Source organism: Merops nubicus, unplaced genomic scaffold (assembly GCF_000691845.1).
Source record: "Merops nubicus isolate BGI_N331 unplaced genomic scaffold, ASM69184v1 scaffold2060, whole genome shotgun sequence".
NCBI lineage: Eukaryota > Metazoa > Chordata > Aves > Coraciiformes > Meropidae > Merops > Merops nubicus.
The window spans coordinates 27402-49505 of record NW_008583355.1 but is presented as its reverse complement, the minus strand read 5'-3'; the positions used below and the strand labels follow the sequence as shown (position 1 = coordinate 49505).

The following is a 22104-nucleotide window of genomic DNA, read 5'->3' as shown; positions in this document are numbered from 1 at the left end:
AGCAGCTTTTACACACACAACAGATTTTGAAGCACAGCAGCGAACAGCCTCTGCTGACAGCTGGCTTTGACATCATCCCCCACACAACTGGGTAGAGGCATCAACACCAGTACTTTCCTGTGATGTGACAGAGTGCATGTTGGTGGGAAATTTCTGCAGCTCCAGGAGCCTGTCATGTAACAGTTACGGAGTTTATCATCATGAGCCATTTCTGTGCTCGTGGTCCCTAGAGTGAGTGGTCAGAGTGCTCAGCAAGGGGGAAAGGACAGTAGGAAAGACATCCAGAAGGAAACTCATATAAAGTGTAGAGGTAGTACAGAGAACACTTAGAAGATTTTTCTTAGCAGCTATTTTTTGTCTCATTTGCCAGCTTCTCAGTTCTCTTTGATCCACTCTTAAATAAGTGCAAGTTAGCAGCAGACAGTTTCCATGCCATGCCTTGCTTGTAAAAATGTGTACCAGTACCCTGTAAAACTGTTAAGCAGCCCTTTAGGTTCCTTCAGTCCTGTACTTCTGTTACATGTGCCTGTTACCCTGAGGTAGGATTCAGTCACTGAGATTTTTTTTTCACGCATTTAATGCCTTTGCTGCAGCTAAATGCAGTGGATGAAATATGTCAAGTTCTTTTCAAAGAAAGGAAATTTTGAGGATCCATTTTCAAGTGGAGGAAATCTCTCATTGCAGGTTTATGTCGTAACCTTCCTCAAGCTCCTTTTGTTTCGGTGGTGCTCTGTGTTTTCAGCACACATTGCAGCAACATGTTATTGCACAGTTAAGATAACACTTCTGAACATATGAACAAATATAAAGCCAACAAAGGATGTAGTATTACCTTGGAAAAATATGTACACCGAGTATTTTCATCCAGATAATTTCTCAGATTTATACAGTGTGTAGATATATTATGATCTCGATTTAAAGTGTTCCTATAACTGGAAAAGGTGATTTGTTAATTTCTGAAATGATCTTTTTCCCCTACAGTTGCATTTCTATAATTTCCTGTATCATTTTCTGACATCCCAGTAGCCTCAGCAGTGAAATCCCAGGAAGGGATTTCCCTATCCAGAGATATTTTCATTGGTGAAATTGGTAGAAGAGAGTGCCATAGCTTTTATGGCAGTATAAATGCTCAGTGGAGAGACTATGTTGTTTATTGAAGTTAGTACAGGAAGAATTCAGGTGGTGTCCTGCTCTTTCCTCCTCCAGTCCACTCATTCAGCAACAGATAGCATGATTTCAGAGGGCTCCCTGTTCCTGTGGAGATATGTTGCTAACACCAAGGGAACTGTGTTCATCTGCTCTGGGCTGCTTCTGTTCTACGTGCTGCACTTCAGCTCTGTGCATTCCCTCCCCCAGATGCAATGTTCAGAGCAAAGCTCATTGCACGACCAGCTCAGCAGCTGGCATTGCAGCTCCATAGCTGTGTGTAAGTGACACGGTGCCTTCACACAATTAACCTAATGGATTCAGAGAACCTCCAGAACTCCTAGCTTGGAAGTATTCCCAAGGGAGACTTTTGTTTTTAATCTCTTCAGAAGTCACAGAAATAAAACTGAATAAAAAACATTTTGTGCTTTTTTCTTATGTCTAAAATACAATCTCTATAAAATTAAATAATTCCTGCAAGCCACTTTTGCCTCCGTCTTAGTTTTTCTGTGGGGCCCTATTCTCAATCACACTGACAGCAGTGCAAAGTTACCTTGATGTAAATGAGAACCAGGCCCTTTAAGTCAGTGTTAGAGTTAAACTTAAGCCAGTGTTAGAGTCAAACTTAAGCCAGTGTTAGAGTCATCTCCCATTAGCAGAGGCTAAATACATGCTAGAAATTGGAATTCAGAGGGTGAAGCATTGTACTACATCAGTGTTGTGTAACTCAACTGAGAACAGTCTTGTTTAAATGGAGCAATGGCAAAGACAAAGATTAAATTCAGCCATTTTTGAAGGGTGTAAATGGATATAGGAATTAATTTCAAGCTTTTTCTTCTCAATACCTAACCAGTGAAGAGCCTGCCTGCCTTGAAACAGTGAATCAATTTCATTAGCTGAAATAGTCATGTGGAAATCTGAGATTAATGTTTAATACCTACATCCCTGTGTCCCTCATCCTGCCACCTTCTTCAACAGAGTCCATAACCTATCAGGTCCATGATTAGAGTTTTGACAGCATTTACGAAGTGCTGCATCAAAATCTAGAGCAGCACCCTAACTCAAATGTGTGGGTAGTCCCACAGAGGAGTTTCCAAGTCCATCACTTGTAGAGTACACAGTTACTTGTGAAAGACATGGTGAAGCCTTCCTGCAGAAAAGACAGAAGGATGTCTGTGTAGTTTTGAGGTTGGTTTGGTTTTTTTTTATTTTTAAGACAGGAGTGAACTGAACACACATAAAAAGAGCAGCTAAAGCAAATCTGTATTCTAACAGCAGGATGTGTTTTCTCTTTTTCTCCCTCTTCAGGTGATTCATTGGAACTCACCAAAGAAGCTGCGAGTGAAAAACAAGCACGTGGAGTTTTTCCGCAACCTCTACCTGACATTTCTGGAGTATGATGGGAATTTGCTGAGACGAGAACTCTTTGGCTGCCCCAGCGAGGCAGACGTTAACAGTGAAAATGTAAGTGAGATGTCTAGATCTTCACGATTTAAAGGGTGGTTCACTCAAGGCACAGGCTATGTGAAGATTTGGAGAGTTAGTGGTGCAGGAAGTGTGGTGCAGAGGGACTCAGGAGAATTGAGGTCAGTGCGCAGATACCAGGAGTGATGCTCTGCAAATCATTTAATCTCTCCGTGTCTCAGTTCCTTGTCTGTAAAATTGTCATATTAATCCTGCCTTTCCCCTTTTTTTTTGTTGCCGGTTTTCGTCTACTTTGCCTTTTAAAAATCCCCAACAAAGGCAACTTCACAAACTGAAAATGAAGATTTGGGCTCTTAATTCCATTAGGCAATTTTGCAAATCTCACCCTTAAACCTAAAAATTTCCAGCGGAAGGGCTTGTTTCTTACTGTGTGTTTGTTTAGCATACAGTGATATAATTTTTGGCTAGTTAATACTAATACACAAATAAAGAAGAATTAAAATACCAAGACTGCTGGATTTAGGTCTATGAGATTTTGCTGTGCTGCACACTATAGAATGAGTTAATACTTGAAGGTGCACATAGGCTGTGAGACTACAGGTTATTTCTGCACTGCCTCTAACCAAACACAGCAGTATTTATGTGTATCTGCATAAAATTTGCAATCAGAACCATTCAGATGAAGCAAATCCTTTGAAAGTGGTTGAAATCAAGGATGTTTACATACAGATGTTCTTATGTGTGTGTATGCCTTAGTATATATAATTCCAGTGTAAAGAACTGTTCACTGAAATTTTTGTACTCTGATGTATATGAGCTCCTTGTGTCTAATGTGTACTCCGGAGATTTCTAGGTGAAGTACCAATTTTGGCTATGTAGTCTGAAAGGAAATAACAAGGAACTTGTAACATTTTGAGTTACCTTTAAGAAAAAAAAGTCTAAAATATACAACAATCTGTATATAAAAATCATAACAAAGCAAATATCATGTACATATTAGCAGTTAAGAGATAATTGGCAACCAGTAGCATTGTTGAGGCTTGTAGTGTTTCCATTTAGTCTGTGGATAAAATGACCACAGGAGATGCCATTCCAGATTTTTTAGCTACAGCACTCAGAGATTGGATAGATATATTTTAGCCCAATGCATGGCTTCCCAGATATTTATTTGGCCATCCCATTGTCTTCTGAAAGGAGTGGGGAACAATGAGAAATGGAGATAAACATTAACTGGGAGAGTCTGAAGCAGGGTGGGGGGAGAGAGCAGTGAAAGCTGTGAGAGCAAAATAACATGGAGAAAAAAATCCTCTGCAAAAGTGAGAGGCTTTTAGACAATCAGGTGAACTGAATGTGATAAAAGGCCACTAAGAGTCTGACAGTCAAAGACATTAAAATTCAATAGACAAAAGTAGGTAGTAGGATAGGAAGAGAAAAGGAGACATTAAAAAAAAAAAAAAAAAGACAAAACAAAACATACCTTCATCATACTTTCCATAGCTCTGTAGATCCTCAATAAACAGATTTATTCCAGACAACAAGTTGTGGAGAAGTTCACAGTGAATGCAAGTTCTAACTGCTGAAAATGGCAGTTCTGAAAGTTTAAAATGGCTCATTTTCCTGAGCTGTATGTATTTGACAGACACTGGAAATGACTAACTGTTCAAGCCTGTTTCTTATTCAAGACAAGTAGAACGCAATATGGTATATGATATGGCTTGTGTCTGAAAAGGAAATGTAACTCATTCTTCCATTTATAAATATATATTTAAAAAAGAGATACTGGAAAAGAATGAGCTAGACATACAAAAATACATGAGTCCCAACTTGCCAAGAGACACTAAAAAATTATCAGCCTTCTATCAAAACAATCAGATATTGAAAAATATCTTAACTTCAGATATCTTAAGAGTAGTCACTTAGGAGAAGACACTGGGTTTTATTAGTTACCCTTGATGTAAGCTCCCATCTAAACCTATTTCCTTTTTAGTGTAGAACACAAAAAGCAAGTGCAGTTATAAGAATAGGATTATCACAAAAAAACCACTCTCTCACTCTGTCTGCTGTAGCGCATACAGTGTTACAGGTGTTCCATTAAAATACAATTTGTTCCCATGATCTATTGCAGGATAACCTTCAGAAGTGAAACATCTTGTAAGGTGAGCAGGGAACCACTGTCTGTCATTCCTCCTGGTACAAGAACTAGGGGACATGAACTGGAAATAGGAAGGAGCAGGTTCAGAACAAAGAGAGACATTTCACCCACAATGTAATGAAGTTTTGAGGAGGAGGTAATGTTGCTAAAAATACAGATGTGCTCAAAAGTGACTCTTCATGGAAAGAAAATCAGTCAGGAATTGTTGAGTTTTAGTGCAGGAAATTCTTGAACCACAAGTTCAGGACTAGGGAAGTGTTCTGAGAAAACATCTCTGTACACTCCCTCTGCTTTTACACTCCTCTCTAGGCAGCCAGCTCACAGCTGGAGACAGGATGCTCAGCTAGGTGGACCTTTAGTCAGACAAGATGCAGCCATACATTTCCATTACAATTCCTAAGTATGTAATTTCGACAAAGTCAACTATGTATAAAGTAGGAATTGCTATTGGATTTATCTTAATACCTGTTATTTTTCCTTTCTTCTCTGAATTGAGCCTACCAGCCCCAAAACACAGTTGGGCTTTATTATGCCAGGCATTGCATATGGGTAAAAGGTGCTCCTTCAGCTGCCTGTGCTTCTCTGTGCTGTGGACCAGTGGACAAAGTGTTACAATAGCTCTGTTGGTTTTAGAACAGAGAATTATTTAAGCACTAAATGAACTGAGCCCTGTTGTGGAAGAGAGAGTGGCTTGGTGTGAGTCTGTCCCACACAGTCTGGCTATATCAGAATCTACCCTTAAGGTCTTGTTCCAATATACCAGCCATTGCTTCTCTACAGTTTAATACTTGTAATGATGTTTTATTTAGAATGCAACCTGTAATTAAGGAATCTCATTTGTAATGCAGGTATCTGTAAAACATGAAAAGGAAGTGTGGCAGTAAGTACTGTTGGGCTGGTTCTGACTCTGAAGCCCCTTTACGCTTCTTGTCAGTAGTGAGATAGCCGTAAAATGAATTATTTATCCTCCCTTTTTAAGGACTCTTTACAGTGCCAGAGAGATGTAAAGGGACATTAGTTGAAAAGGTAATCAGACCTTACATTATCTATCTCACTCTTCCTTTGTATGTGTGCATGCATTTGTGCTTAAATATATATGTCTACGTGCATGTGGAAAGATTAGTACTTCTTATAATGTTTGCTAAGGAAGTATGATACCACAGACTGAATTTTAAGAAGTCTAGAGGCCCTGGATCTTCTACTGCATAGTCCTGATCTAGTCAGTTGTTAATCTTCAGCTGCACCAAACAGCACTGTTAGTAGGTTCCAAAATGTTAGAAATGGGAATGGGCAGAACAGCTAGAGCTCTGAAACTGAAATGCTGGATTCAAAGGAATACAGACTGGGGTAATTTTTGTGTTGATGTAAAAATGCTTATATGTATGTCTACGTGTCCATACATGTTTCATCCTTTCCTTGAAATATTCAGCTGAAGGACCCTGTGTCTTGCAGGGACAGGCTCTGGATAGGAGCCTGGCACATATTCCTTGCTATAGAGGAGTACTGTAAGTCCTCTTTATTCAATATGTGCTAAAATGAGATCACACACCTCAGACTCTTCTCTGGAAACTGGTGTTACAATCACTCCTTTGCCTTTTGTACAGATTTGGGATGGGAAATACAGAATATGAACCAAATCCTCCTGTAAGCACAGACATTAACTCAAGTGGCCTTTGGAGCATGTCCTTAGTCACCCCATCCTACTTGTTCTGTGCTAGTTCCCCCTTCTCACTCTTTCTTATTTTAATGCAATGCAGAAGATTTTAAGGAAACCCATGAAGGCAAAGCTCACAATAATCTCAAATTTGAGCATTTCTTCTTGGCTTTTAATGCTTCTGTCCAGCATTTCATTCTAAAGGACCTACTGTAAAGCCTGAAATATTTCAGTAGGATCTTCTGTGTACCAGCCTATCTCTGTAGTTATTCTATGAGATAGACATTGTAAGCCAGATTTTAGCACACAGGCACACACTCAACCTTTTAGCACTCTCATAAAACTTCTTTCCTGCAGACAGCTTCTCACCAGGTACTTCTGCAAACGTATTAAATCTGAAGGTTGAATGGGGTGTCCCCTAGTAGTGAAGCCTGTGTCCTGATCCAAAGCCCAGAGCAAGGTCAGTGGGAAGTTTATCACTGGTTTCACTCAGTTCAAGAAAAGGACAGTAGAAACACAGGGAAAGGATTCCCTGCAGATTTTTATTTTCAGATTTTCAAATCAACAAGAGAAAGAAACTGTGTAAAAAAATGTATTTTTACTTATTTACCAGGGATTCTTAATATTAGCAACTGTATTTTTACTTATTTACCAGAGATTCTTAATAGTAGCAGATGGCTGTGCATGCTAGCTTGTAATAAACACCGGAAGAGGAGGCAATTCCAGCAAGGTTCCACATAGTATAAATTCTACTAACAATTTTAGCCATTTTTGAGTGTCTAAAGACAAACGCAAAAGGAGCTTCCAATTCAGTGTCAGGGTGCTGAACTTGTAGTCAGACTGATACTCTGAGTGCCCTTTGCTCCTGCAGAATTTCAGAATCCTGCGTCATTTGTAGGACTGGAAATTAAAGTTACTGTTTGTCATGAAGTACTCTTTCTCTCGTAATAACAGATGGTATATTGCAGTTTTGAGGTGAAATCCTGGCTTCCCCTGCTGTGTTGTTTCTATTAATATAACTGTTACTGCTATTAAATGCTGAGCTGGTAGCCCATCCTGTTCGTTGCCTGAAAGTTGCCATTAAACCACTTTCAAACTGACATAGGTTCTGAAGAGTGTTTGGAGCAGGAACAGGAAAGGACTAATGGGGGCACCTGAAGGTATAACAAGGTGGCAGAATGCTTGAACAGGGACTGTCGGACTAGAAACAGGGCTGGGACTTAGACCATGGCGTTTTGCCACCCAAGAACAGGGCTAGTAACAGCCTGGGGGAACAAAAGGAAGGAGACCAAGCTGTTAAGGCACTGTGCTGCAAGGAAGGTCTGGGAACTCTGCTCAGAGGTGCAGAGGACTACCAAGATCTGCCATCTGCAGCTGAGATCAAGAGAAGCTGTATTTCATATATACAGAACTGTCAAAGATGTTATTAGTACCTAAAAATTGTGTTCTTAGTTGTGTTGATTATTTGTGATCAAGATAAGCCATTACTTCCATTTTGCAAGAGTATTAGCTACGTATTACATGCTGCAGCTAAAAGGTAGCCTTGCTCAGGCACGATCCTCTTTGTACAGCTTTGTTTGACAGAAGGCTCAATTTGACCCATGCCAAATGTACAAAATCTTACGGCGTAGGAGGAATAAACATTTAATTGACATGGGATTAGTCTGGGTTTTTTACTAATCATTGAAGAAGCCAGAAGTATTTTATGTAGGTCATTCCAAACAAGACTCAGTGAAGCTTTTGCCACACTACACCATCATTTTCTTTTATGCCATGCTAAAGGCAACAGTTAATTCACATGCTTTGAAAGTGCAAAATGTTGCAATCCAAATTGCCTGCTGGTGGGAACTGGGATAGCTACACCCGGGGAAATGAAACTGCTGCAGTTTGTAACCAGATTAGAGTTTCATCCTGGGCTGGTGTTAGTTTTCATCCCAGCAGCTAAACCCAGTTGATTTTGTGCTATGAATCTTAACTGCACACACCTGGGAGAAGGAAAGATGATCTGAAAGTTAAAGGTTTTAATCTAAGCTGCAACTGTTGTGTTAGCATGATATTGAGTGAGAGATTTAAGCTTAGTGTCATCTCACCTCATCTCACATTTGATGAAAGAGAGATGCCTACATTAGGGGGTAGGTATTAGGGATCCCCTTCCCCAAGATCTAAATAGCCTCTAGACACAAAATATTGTTGGTGATTTTTTTTTAAAAATATTGCTAATCCCTAAAGAAATACTTCTGATCCTGGATTTTGGATTGATCTCATCTGAGATTAAATCCTGTAGATTTTGTTGGGAAGCAAACTGTTTCTGTGACACAGAAGTTAAAAAAAAAGATGAAGCCAATCACAAATTTGCTTACACTGTGAACAGCCTTATGAAGGGAGATTTATGAGCAGACTAACCAATCCACTGGTGAAAGGTGCATGTTGTGTACCCTGTACCATATGGGTCTACCATCTATCACATGGATACAAAACAACACCTCATCTCATACAAATGTATCAGTCAGAGAAGCAGATCTAGTAAATCATGACGATTTACAATAGAGTCGAATAGCTTCTGACCTCCCTATGCCTCTGTTGCCAGCCTAGCTTCAAAGTCTACTTCTCCTGAGATGAAATCTGATCACCCCTCCAGCATCAACCAGCTGCTTGCCTAGAGAAGTAACTTAGTGCATATTTTTTTATGTATTTGTCTCTTTGTTTTGGCATTATGTGTGTCATGGCTGCCATTTTTATTTCTGAAACAAGTAACATCGTGATGCTAATGAAAGCATTTGTTGTTTCCCACTACAGTATTTCCTAAAATAACATCTACCGTACATAGTCTGAATATAATACATTTTTCAGCTGTGAGAGTGCTTCCTAGAGAGGAGGACATTTCTCACATGCTCTGTGGCAAGTAGCCTTAGCATTGAAAATCTTGTAGAAACAATACTTACAGAAGTACTTGCTTATAAGAATTCATGCTGTCATTTTTAAGGTTGAGAAGTCTTTGCTTTTTTAGACATATTGTTGTAAGTATAATGGAGGGGTCCATAATAAGGATTTCATCTTTTTAACTAATCTAGATGATATTAAAGACCTCATTTTGATGGCACACTGTGTTTAAGTAAGCATCTGTTTGCATAAAAGTGTCAGCATTCCCATTATAAACCCATCTTTTCATAAGAAGTAATGTGGGAGCAAACCTTAAACCAAACTAGAAGTTCTTTGTCTGTAAATAGTGGATCCACACAATATGCATGCTGTAGATAAGATTTTCTCATTGGATAAATTGTATGTGATTATGTAACTGAAAAATAATACAAGTAACTCATAAAAAGATAAATTTAAGGAGATGAATGTGTCTGTCGTAGATAATTCCCAGTCTTTTGAATATTGTGCATCTTTAACATTCTTCATGTTAAATGTGTGTAAAAAATGACAATATTTGCAATATGTATTTATAGGTTGTCTGTCTCCCTCCATCATAAAGAAGAAGCAGCATTTACATGTGTATGTGATACTGGGGCTCTTGTATCTGAATATCTATATGAATGAGGGGAATAAAGAAAGTAAGAGAGGAGAAAGGCCCCTTAAACTGCATAAAACTGTGCAGCATCTAGCTGTTGGTCCTGATAATTTGTCCACGTCATACTGTTGGCTTCAGTGAGACAGCTTGAGAGTTTATGGGTTTTGCTGGGCTAAATCCAGAGTGCCTAGCATGTCCAGCATTGCTTCCAGTAGGAGAGGACTTTTCATATGGATAATCACATGCTGTTGCATGTGATCTAATAATCATTGAGTGACTGCCTGGTTAATAGCTGCTGTGCAATTATAAACTTCTACCCTGATCATTTGTACATACAACTGGATAGTAAGGTACCCTGGAAATGTGCTTTGCTATTTTTTCAACCATTTAAATTTCAATCATCTCTCCTTGGTAATTCTATTAAGGCATATTAATGTCTCTTCTCAAGGAAGAAACAGAAAGATACAATGTTCTTTCTAGTCATTGTTGTAAATATTTAGTTTAATTCAAATATTGGTTGAATGTGATTTGAAAAATAAAGTACAGGCTCAGCTGAATGCTGATTTGTAAAGCACTATGAATGAAACTCCAAGAGTATGTAAAAGAACTCCTGATTTCCATGCCACCAAAAGAGATCTTGATTTCAATAGACGTTTTCCAAGAGTAAAGGTTTGTCAAGGTTCGGACTCTTGTCTTTCTAAAAGAAGTCTCTCTTGAGGGATGTTTTAAGATCCATGCAGAGCAATAGCATAAAGAATGAGAACCTGATCCAAAACTCATTGGAATCAAAGGAGGTATTCCCATTATTGAAAAGAAGATTATAGAGTGATATACAGGAAAATACCAGAAATTATTCCATCAGCCTTCACAGGAAAACATTCATCTAGAAGCATTATTGTTAATGGCAACCATTATGCTTATAGTGCCAAGAACAACAGCTCTTCTTAACACAGTATTAGAACAAGAGATATCTACATTTTCCTTTTTTTTTCCTTGAAGATGGTGAAAGTATTACTTAATTCATTTACAGAACAAAAAAGATATTTTTAAGTCTAAATTAACGTCTGTATTTCAATAAACTGTTTGTTGCATGAAACGGCTTTGAAGTGCACTGTGATTTTTATCAAAATTCTATAAAATTCTATAAAATTCTATAAAATTCATATTTTTCTTAGTTACTTACAAATATACAATTGCATTCCTCTTTTAGGATGCTTTTAAGAAATAAAATATCAAAGTGATAACTTTATTAATAACTGACATTTTAGAGCAACACAAACAAAATTGTTTGACATGTTAAGACTGTGGATAATTTTAATCTTCATTACTTTTTGTAGTACATTTTACAGCATTTTACAGATTTTTCCCTTTAAATAATCTAACCAGTTGTTTGGCTTTAAAATAATGTAGTTTAGGGATGGAATTGGTCAACTCCATAGAGATTTAGTCAGTTTTTTCTATTACTCCTTTCCCTAGAGCTAAACATTTATTCACTTAAAGCTACATGTTGAAATGACTCAGGATTGGATTGCTTTTAGATGCCCATTTTGACTTTGAAGGGGCTTGATTTCCAAGGGAGCCCAAAAAAAAGTATCTGTTCTCTGCTAATCTGCCATCCATTGGATTTCTCAAGCTAGGTATCCAGAAACATAAATCCCCTTAAAAGTGTAGGCTTAATTCTGGCATGTCTACCGTTGAAAGAATGTGTTCATTGCAAAAACTAACTGGTGCACGTATAGAAGTCTCAAGAGATGGGATAATGATCAGTTAAAGGTGTTCCTTTCCAGCTGTCCATCTATGCTGCTGGTAGTAGTTATTATTCTTCAACAGGGGGAGGAGAACGGGGGTTGCTTAGCCCAGCACTTGTAAGTTTAGACTGCTGCTGAGTCTTGTCTGCGGGAGCTGTACGTCTGCGAGTAGTTTGGAACGCTGCTGTAATAAGGAGAGACATTATGCACCACACTGGAGCATTAACTCTGAAACTCGGCAGTTATGGAACCCGTGACTGTTCACTGGTTCACTGCTAGTCTGGATGTTAAAAGCATATAATACAGATAAAACCTACAGTATATAGGCCATAATATAATGGCCTGTCTGCCTTATCAATTTACTTACAAATACCTTCTTCTGATCTTTCATCCAGTTACTTGCAGGAGCGAGACTTGGGAAGACACTGCTACTCTGCATGTTCCACTTCCATTGCCCATTGCATCACGCTGCAAGTTCCCAACCTCCTCATTCTCTCTGATTTCCTAAAATAATTATAAAGAACTTATCTTTATGTTCACCCATTCCTTATAGCTCCAGAAACAGCTGTCTGAACTGGACGAGGATGACTTATGCTATGAATTTCGTCGAGAACGTTTCACCGTCCATCGCACTCATTTGTATTTTCTACATTATGAATACGAGCCTGCTTCAGACAATACTGATGTAACACTGGTGGCTCAACTTTCAATGGACAGGTAGGGAAAATCTCTTGTTCATCTGCAATCATACGATAGTGTACATTTTCCTAAAGTGAAATCTAAATATGTAATTATCCTGATTTGAACTAATTCTGTTTGGCATTTTCCATGCAGAAAATTTCAATTTCAAAACAAATATTTTTAGTTTCAAATTGGGAAGTTGAAAATAAAACTTATTTTTCAATTTGCCAATGTGAAATAAAAAATCTCCTTTTGAGAGGAATCGTTGTGTTTTTATACAAATGCTGATTTTCAAATTAACCTTTCTAACTTAACTCCTTTCATGTTATGATGTAAAGTGGAATTTAACAGGTATTTCATTTGAGAAAGAAAGTCCCTTTCATGATAAGTTCCACCTTCACAGTTCTGATTCCCACCATTGCAATTAGTTGGCATTTTTCAGAATCTCTGAAAGTGCATTCCAGATCAGCCAGCTTTGTGAAATTTTGATTTGTCAGTCTCCTTTTTCCTTCTGCTTCTCAGTTCGAATCTAGCTCAAACTTTGTACTCAACTGCTATCAGGCTGAGTTACAAACCAGATCAGAACTCCTTGAATATTAGCCAGAAACTGATAATTTAATTTAGTGGAGTACATACAGTATACAATATGACCCGTGAATACCACCACTGCTGCACCAGTGGATGGTCAACAGTATTCCAGGAGGGTCAGAGGAATTAAGATCAACAAAACAATTACAGACTGTTTTAAAAATAAACATGAACAAATGAGGGCTGATTTGTTTGGCCAGTGCCTCAACACTGCATCCTACACATTGTGTTATGGTTTGCACATCTGTGTCTGTTCTATTGATTTTTAATTGAGGAAACGTTTCTTAAGTGTTCACAAACCTTTGAGTAAAAGACTAAAGAAATAAATTAAGCCAGAGCCTGAGCGAGCGCCACAGTAAATTAGTAAAGCTGGTGTGTGCACATAGTGTATTTTCCTCCCAGAATTTATTTCAAAAGAATGAGCTGGGGCTCAGTGCTGATTCATTGGCACTGATGCAAAGTCTGAGCATCTGTTTCCCTTTCTGGATCCTCACTGGGGCACATGTTTTTATTGATAGACAGAACCACACATTTTTATTCAGGAAGAACAGCCCTCCTGATACTGTGCAGGAAAAAATCTTCCCTACTTTGTTGGTGTGTTGGTATAAATTATTGATTTGAGTTGAAAATTCTTTCTTTCAGCTAAAATCAATAAATAATTTCGTACCAAAGAACTGTTTAGTTGCTTTATTTTCTTTCACATCTTCTAGTTACTGCCTTATTTTTTTGAATCTTCTTTAAACCACTTTTATTAAAGTCCTCCAGCGTCGCTGCAGACAGTTAAGAATAGTGTCTCAGATGTAAGATGACATGTACATAAACAATGTGCTATGCACTACATTCCTGCATCATTCTTTCAAACCATCATCCGAGATGAGGAAAGGCAAAAAAGCAACTCCCAGTGTCTCCGATTATAGTCCTGTTGAAGATGAGACTGACATGACTCTTGTTACAGGCTCTGCTGTAGGCTTGCAGTTTAGGAGCCAACGTGAATGTGTAGACAGAAGCTTTGAGACAGACTTTGTTCAGTATTGCTCATTACTGGTTAATTGTCACCTTTTAGTCAGATGTGACATTTTCTTGGGTGATGACTTGGTTGCATCGATGTGGTTTTCATGCATGTGTTTTGGCTAGGCAGCCTTTTCAAAGGCATGCTATGTAAATCAGAAAACAGAGTGGAAGTTAAAAAATGTGAGGTCAGGATGTAGATGGGGAAAGACTCGATTAGCATTACACCATTGGAAGTCTGGGTGGGAATAAGTTGTAAATTGGTTGAGTATTCTTAAGAAGAAAAGTGAAAATAAAGAATCTCGCAAAATAAATTCCAGCAAAATACACTTCATTGAAGCAGACCTTTAAAAAATTTACCTACTAAATCATGACCTCATTATTACACAGTACGGCAGTACGCTTATTTTCTCTGGAGTCCTTAGAGGACGCATTCTTCAAGACCGCTAAACAAAACCAAAATAACTTGGTCCTGTTGTGCTTAGAAACGCGCAATTATAAGTTTTAAGGTCAAAGGAGACTGTTGTAACAACCTACAGAGAGCAGATTATGGAGCATCACCCAGCAGTCCGTGTATCAAACTCCTGGAAGTGGAACCTGTCCATGAGAACAATGCAGCGAAATGGAGTATTCTGAAGGACACTAAGCTGTCCAGGTGGAAATTTATACCAGCAAAACCCAGTTTCCATTAAACTATCGTGAAAAGCTTTGCAGGCATTATCAGGTGTGCCGTTCAAATAAGTTATGTATGCCATTTGTCCACTGCCTGGAGTCCTTGAAAGGCATTTTGCTGCATTTCTTGCTAGTTTAAAAGACTGTCCTAAATTTGAGTGCTGATGAATTGGAGTCTCCTGATTAATAGGTTTCCGCTATGTTGGAAAAGGGGGGAAAAAAAAAAAAGTATTTTTCTTTGTTTATTATTTGTACAATCAAAAGCCTAAGCCTTCCCATACTTTTTAGATCTTTTTTATCGATTTGAGTTTCTAATTCAGCTGTATGTTTCAGGCTGATAATAACCTTTGTTTCATAACAGATAAAGAGAAAATAATGTACCAGGTGTAGATTAGTAAAGGTAATATCTCATATCTTAGAAAAGATTATTATATCATCTTGGGTGTCATCACAATCATTCAGAAAGTCAGGAAAAAGCTATTAATGTTAAATCAGAATGTGTGTTTGCTTGTGTGAGTATATCATTCTTTTCTGCTGCAAAGCTTAGGGAGATAGTAGGAGGGGGAAATTATTTTCTCTGATTATAATGATGCAGAAAACTTCTCTTGTGTTCTGTATAAATATTAATAGGAAAAATCTAGTAATGTGGATTTGGAAGGGAGAAAAGATAATCATGTTGCATAGTCTACTCTTCCTAATTTTTAATAGAATATCTAGCTGGGCTGCATAGGTTCATTTCCCTTTGTATTAATTCAAGAGGTTTTGTAATCAGTCCTTGCTGTATTTCTGGGTGGCATATCTTAATTTCTAGGCAATTCTCTGTAGATTGCCATTTTCATCAATAGTATTGTAACTGCTGGAAGTTTTTAAAAATACGCAATACAAACTGTTTTAAAAATGATTTAATGAAATTTGAGATACTACTAAAACATACACAGGTTAGTACTTTAGATGGTGGTTTTGCCTGAAGTGTTAATTTGGTATTCCACAGCAATGCTGTGTCTCTTCCTCCTTCTCTCCTTACTCCCGACACATAGTAAATCCCATTTCTGTCAGTGTCATCTTTTTGCCCTTGCCCTGATAGCGTGTTTTCCTCTAGTCAACACAAATGTTCGTATAGATCAGCATTCCCTTGACCTATCACTTTTCTCAGCTTTTAAGATCTGACTAACTGCCTTGCAAAAATTTGGGTAAGGTTTTCCTGAACAGGAGATAAAACAGTTTGTGGGTTTGTACACCTTTCTCCTCCACAAACTTCCTAAAGAATGCTATAGTATGTCAGTGAGAATAGCTTGACCTGAAGTGTGAACTTGGCACTAAACACTGTTTAGAGACCTCCAGTTAGAGCCACATGCACAGATCCATGCAACTGTTCAAAGCTCCCATCAGATGAAAGTCCTGTTGTCTGTGTGAGGGTTTTCCTGAAACATTGGCGTTGATTTCACGTAGCTTTAGGTATATGAGTTGTGTATATGTGTATCTGATCTAGGGCTGTCTTAGTCTCCCTTGTATTCAGTGGAGCGAAGCAGGCGTGTCTAGATGCAGTCCATTTGTCCAGAAGGAGACATCAACTTAGGTGAGATGAACAGGAGTATTTATTGCTTTCCACAGCCTATCAAGTGAGCCCAGTCTGTCTCACTTAGAGACAGATACTGCATCTGATCAGGTGAATGCAGGCAAAGGGTCCCAGACAGAGGGGCAGCCTTTCCTTATTCTCACCCTTCCTCTTTCAGGCTCCAGATGCTTGAAGCCATCTGCAAACACTGGGAAGGTCCAATCAGCCTGGCACTCTATCTCTCTGATGCAGAAGCCCAGCAATTCCTGCGCTACGCCCAGGGCTCGGAAGTCCTTATGAGCCGCCACAACGTCGGCTACCACATCGTGTACAAGGAGGGGCAGTTCTATCCTGTGAACCTGCTGAGGAATGTGGCCATGAAGCATATCAGCACACCATACATGTTTCTGTCCGACATCGACTTCTTGCCCATGTATGGACTCTACGAATACCTCAGGTAAAAGGGAAGTGGAGGGACTCCTGTTGTTATCCACATTTGCAACCCCTCTGCACCCCACCCTTCTTGCATGTTCCCAAAACAATGCAGTGTTGAGCAGATCTCAAAGAGGCAGCTTACAGATGTTTAAGGTGTGACGATGTCCAGCAAGGTGCAAGTATCTTTAGAATAGAGGAAAGGGCTGTAACTGGAAGTAAAGTAATACAGTTATGAAAGAAGAAACTTGAGTCTAAATGTGAACCCTGTTAGCCATCAGAATATTTCCCTCAGAGCAGCAGAAGAATCAATTTGAATATTGAACTGGACTAAGTATTATTAAATGTGCAAGAGCATCCTGTGTTAACAGAGATATGAACTGGGCGATATCCCTAAACTGGTTCTCAGTGTCAGTGACCGAAAAAAACACACATTAAAAACACATTACTGAACCTGTTGTCCCCGTGACAGACTCTTAATCCAGTTCCAGATCTTGAAAAGAAGATGATAGTCTAACTAGCTCAAAAATATGACTGCAATGCCAGCATTATGTTAACATAATTAACATAAGGAAACTGGAAAGAGTAACCTCCTTGTGTATTGTGTCATAATGAATGTGAGTTGGTTGGGTTGAGCAAACTACAGACCTCTGATCCATTAACTCAGCTTTTTTTAATAAAGACCTTTTTCCCCTGCAGCGGCTGGTCATCTGAGGCCAAAGCATGGAGGAAGGAGGACACCCTGTGGCCAGAGAGCAGGATTTCAGTTCCTTAGTCCCGACCAGTTTTGCTTTCTATGTCTGTTCTGATTTGGTAAAAGTTGATCAAAGTGTTCCATTGAGAGTCTGCCTGCAGGTGATTCCTTTCAGTCCACAGTCCTGAGGTTTTGGCGTGTAAAGGGAAGTACACCTTCTGGTACTGTAAACTTGTGGAGGAATTCCTTTGTTTCAGGCTTAAAAACTCAGTAGGCATCTTCTCACTTCTCCCTCATATGGAGAATTAATTGCCTTTTCAATTTCTACATCCAAGTACAGGTCCAAATTCACTAGTCAGAGGGATGGAGCACCTCTCCTGTGAAGAAAAGCTGAAAGGGTTGAGTTTGTTCAGCCTGGAGAAGAGAAGGCTTTGGGTGGACCCTATTGTGGCCTTTCAATACTTAAAGGACATTTACAAGAAAGATGGGGACAAACTTTTTGGCAGGGCATGTTGCAACAGGACCAGGGGTAATGGGTTTAAATTAAGAAAATGTAGATTTAGAATATATATAAGGAAGAAATTTTTTACAATGAGGGTGGTGAAACACTGGAACAGGTTACTTAGAGAGGTTTTCAGCCCTGGAAACATTCAAGGTCAGGTCAGATGAGGCTCTGAGCAACCTGGTCTAGTTGAAGATGTCCCCGCTCATTGCAGGGGAGTTGGACTAGATGACTTTTAAAGGTCCATTCCAGCTGAAACTGTTCTATGATTCTATAGCTTTTAAGACACTGGATTTCAATAATATCGTTTTATTGCTCTTTGTTAGCTGGTTTTCCTCTTATTTTAGGGATACTTATTTTTGACTTGTGTTATGAATACTCCAAAATAATTCTGTCCCTTGCACATATTATCTGTCTCAGGATACATGTAGGGACAGTTGTTGTTAGCTTCTCTGTTCTTTGACTTCAGTGTTGCATACTGTTACATTTCTTCAGATCGATGCTGGACACAGTAGGGGTAGTGGCTGTTGATACTGGCATGTAGGACTAAAAAACCAACTTGTTCTTCCATGCTGCTTCACAATGCACTGATGAGAGCCAGGACTGAAAAGAAGAAGAGAGAATACAGAGTAATGTACCACAATATACTTGAGATGTTACAACCATAGAAATAACTCTGATATGGTGATAATTTATTATAGAATTAAATGCAAAGTAAAGCCACCTATTGGTGCTGTTTCAGAAAAAAAAAAAAAAGAAAAAAAAAACAGATTCTCACTGATAGCTGTTGCATCTGAGATCTTGTGCTACTGTACTAGCCTTTTGTGGAGACCATATCACCTTAACTCTGACTGGGAGCCTCTGTTGCCTGGGAATATTGAAACTGCTAATCTGCCACTACCAGCACTTTGAAGGGGGATTGGATTTCTATGTGTGTGGACTAGAGACTTTTTTGCTTTTTCAATAGTGATTTCTGTGAGAGAAATAGCAGGGAAGAACAGTGAGATTATTTTAAATACAGATACCTTCTATCTTTCTACATTGACTGTTCCCACTGCCTCTGCAAGTAGCTGGTTAGTGCTATCTATCTGAATGGCAGCAATAGTTAGAGAGACATACAAACATTTTCGTCTTCATTTCCTCAGATACAACAACCATAAGCAAATTGTGTGGTGTTTGAGGCATCTCTTTGTACAGGATGAGCCAGACAAGTCCTTCTCACTGCAAGTTGGCTGATTTACATGTATATTGTGTCTCTACAGACAATATAGTCTCAGAAGGAAAAGAATTCTGAAAAACACTTTCAACGTATATTTGAAGGTGGTGTATGTGAAAGGTTACTGCCAGTTTTAAAGGAGAAGCTGATGGAGCTGATGGTTATGTGTTCCTCTAAGTATCTATTGGTGGCACTTAGATTTGTGCTAATTGAGCTTATTCACAGCTGCTAAGACCATTTTAATTATATTAATCTCTGTGAAACCCACTTTTTGTCCTACCCTACTCTTCTGTGAAGTACAAAAGGAAAGAAATGTATCATTAAAAATTTCCTATTTACAAAACCCAGACACTTTCATGGTCTGTGCTGAGTCAAAGACTTTTGTCACCTTCCCTCATTAGTTACTGAGGTCATCTTGTCATTGCCCCAGAGGTGAAGGCTCTTTGTGGTTGCTACAAATAAGGTGTGTGGGTCATCCTAAAGGTTCTTCTAACATAAAATGTCTAGACAGGCTGCCTATCTACAGTTGTCATGACTAGCATTAAAGCTCTTTCCTGACCCATTTGAGTAAAATATGCCCTTCGGTCCCAGTGACTCATTGAGCATGAATTGGGACCTGGCATCCGATCTCTATTCACAGGTTTTTGTCCCCTGCAACGTGGGTTGTGAAGTGTCTCTGGTTGTTCTTGAGCATTTCAGTGAGAGGGACACTTCATGTTGTACCTATTGGGTTTTATTTCATGGGTGCCTTTTTAGGCTATGTACTCATTGCTTTTGCAGAGAGGAAGAAGGTTCTAACAAATTTAACAGTGGACTGACAACTCTGCAGTTCTTACTGTGACTGCCATATGTATTGATCTCGAACTAACCACTTAAGAGTCCTGATGGTGGAAGCTAATTAGGTTGCTAACATTTCTGTGCTTGAATTTCTCTGTCCTCCAGAAGTGGGAATGATATAACTATCTGCCCCCATGAGGATGAGAATTCCGTGTTAATTTTTAAAAAGGACTGTGAAGATGAAAAGATTGATATTAACTTGCTGAAGTTTATTCAACCTGTGAGGAGACTCCTGTAATTTAAGATTAACTTCTTCCATGCTTTACAAAAAATAGGGTTAATTAGTAGATTTAGAAATTTCACCCAGCCTTCACTGTATCAAAATGACATACACCAGGTCTGGACACAAAGATGTCTGGGAAACGGTTTCCTGGACAACACTAGCAAAGAGAAAGCTCTTCATAAAATCATTTATCCTTATTTTGGGGTTTGGGGAAAAAGGACAGGTAAAAGAGAGTGGATACTGAATCAATATTACTGAATCAAAAAAACAGGCCTCATAAAGATGGTGCAGGAGCTAAACAGTTTACCCAGTGCTAGTTTGCAAACAAACCAAATGTATTCCCTACATTATATTCCTCCTACCTTGCAACACCAACGGTGAAAATTTTCCTGTTCCAGTTATGACAGAACCAACCAGCAAATGGCACCTCCACTCAAAACAGGAAAAAAGTCATCCCACAGAAAAGGAAAGGTAGATTTTTTCCAGTAGGAAGAGGTTAGATTTTCAGCAAACAACCACTCAAGTTATCAGAAGAAAATGGAAGGTGTATTTTTCTCTTCCAAATCCTCCCTGCCATTATCACAAGTTATGTGGCCTCTGTTGTCCTTTCTCACTCAGGTTCAGCACGTGGATGCCAGCACTGATTCCATCTTCCCCTTACATTAGTCCTTTATGTCATCATCCTGCCACATCAAAAGTAGGCTATTCAACTCACAGGTCACTGCTGTTGGGACTTCTGACAGCATGTCTTAACTCCCAGCTCAATTTTGGAGAACCCCTCCACTTTGACGTTTATCAGCATGCACCCCAGATGCTCACAAATCTCTTTAAAAATATTTCTGCAGATATTATCCTGCTATTTTGTTTCATTCTTGAAATATCTCCACCAGTTCGCTGTGTCTGACTGTATCCACTACAAACATCTTGTTTTCAGATCTCTGCATCTCTCCATTTACTGAACTTTTCATGTTGGCTTTTGATGGTGCAAGTGATTTCAGCCTCTTGTATCAGTTTGTTCCCTCTGCCTTTTGGTTTTCTTTGTGAAGGTACTGTCATCTGTTCTTTCCAACAGTTCTGCCTTTGACACCTATATTAAATTTGCAGATGACAAGAGTCAGGGAGTGTGCAGAAAGGATATTGATATCCACATCATTTTTGTGCTTGTATCCCATATCTTACAAAACAAGTCACGTTCAACAGTAGTTTCAACACAGCTTGTTCTGTCTGACAGTCTCTGCTATTATCCTTGCTTGGTACCTATACCTACTTCAGCTTTGTTTAGCTTCAGACTGTGAATTTTGGTGGGAAGGATTATCTCCTACTCTTTGACAGTGCCAAACACAGCAAGGCCTTGATTTTTGCCTGGGTCTTTTGTGCATTTCAGTAAGCAAAGAGATACTGACAGCCATGACTGGAGGCTACTGTTTCCTTGCAGAGCCCAAAGGGTGAGGATCACTGCAAATGTTACGTGCCCCTTCCCAGGACTGAATCCCCAAAGCTGTACCACTCAAGGGTGATAGAGTCCAGAAAGCCTGAGATACTGGAAGAGAAATGATGTTGGTGTCCCCTGCTCTCAGAGAAGATGTGAAGGAGAAGAAACATTAAGCTTGTCATAAAGACTGGATGCTGAAACTGCTCAATGGTTCTGGAAGGTTATGAAGGCAGATTCTGAAGGAGTCACCTATTTACATGCAGATATCTTGGCCATTACTGATGGTGAGGGAGAAATAAAAAAGTACCAAAAAAAGTACAAAAAAAGTTATAAGACACTGTTACAATCCTTCAGTTGTGAAAAGTTCACTGGAATGTGGCAGGGTTTCTTTAAACAATGGAAACTGCAGTAAGGCACTGAGAACAGGTTTCTTTTTATAGAACAGGTCTATAGGGTGGTGTGAATTCTCTAAAATTCAGATTTTATTAAATATCCCTGCTCTTCGTCTTTTTCTCTGATGGCAATATAAATGAATTCTAGGTATTCTGGGCCTAGAAAAGTGGTTTGTTTGGTCCTTCTGTTATTATGACAGTGATCCCAATTCCTTCATCTTATAAGGCTGTGG

The 22104-nt window shown here is 39.0% G+C and overlaps 1 protein-coding gene across 1 annotated transcript in view; it reads left to right on the top strand.

Annotated features, from left to right (window-relative positions):
* Nucleotides 1–22104, top strand: part of LOC103772950 (glycosyltransferase-like protein LARGE1) — a gene marked incomplete at its 5' end in the record, with an annotated part of 109251 nt that overhangs the window by 75104 nt on the left and 12043 nt on the right. Inside the window, 3 exons of the mRNA XM_008940299.1 lie at nt 2455–2610; nt 12193–12356; nt 16322–16600. Coding sequence (XP_008938547.1) covers nt 2455–2610; nt 12193–12356; nt 16322–16600 — 599 coding nt within the window. The remainder of the gene's footprint in view (nt 1–2454; nt 2611–12192; nt 12357–16321; nt 16601–22104) is intronic.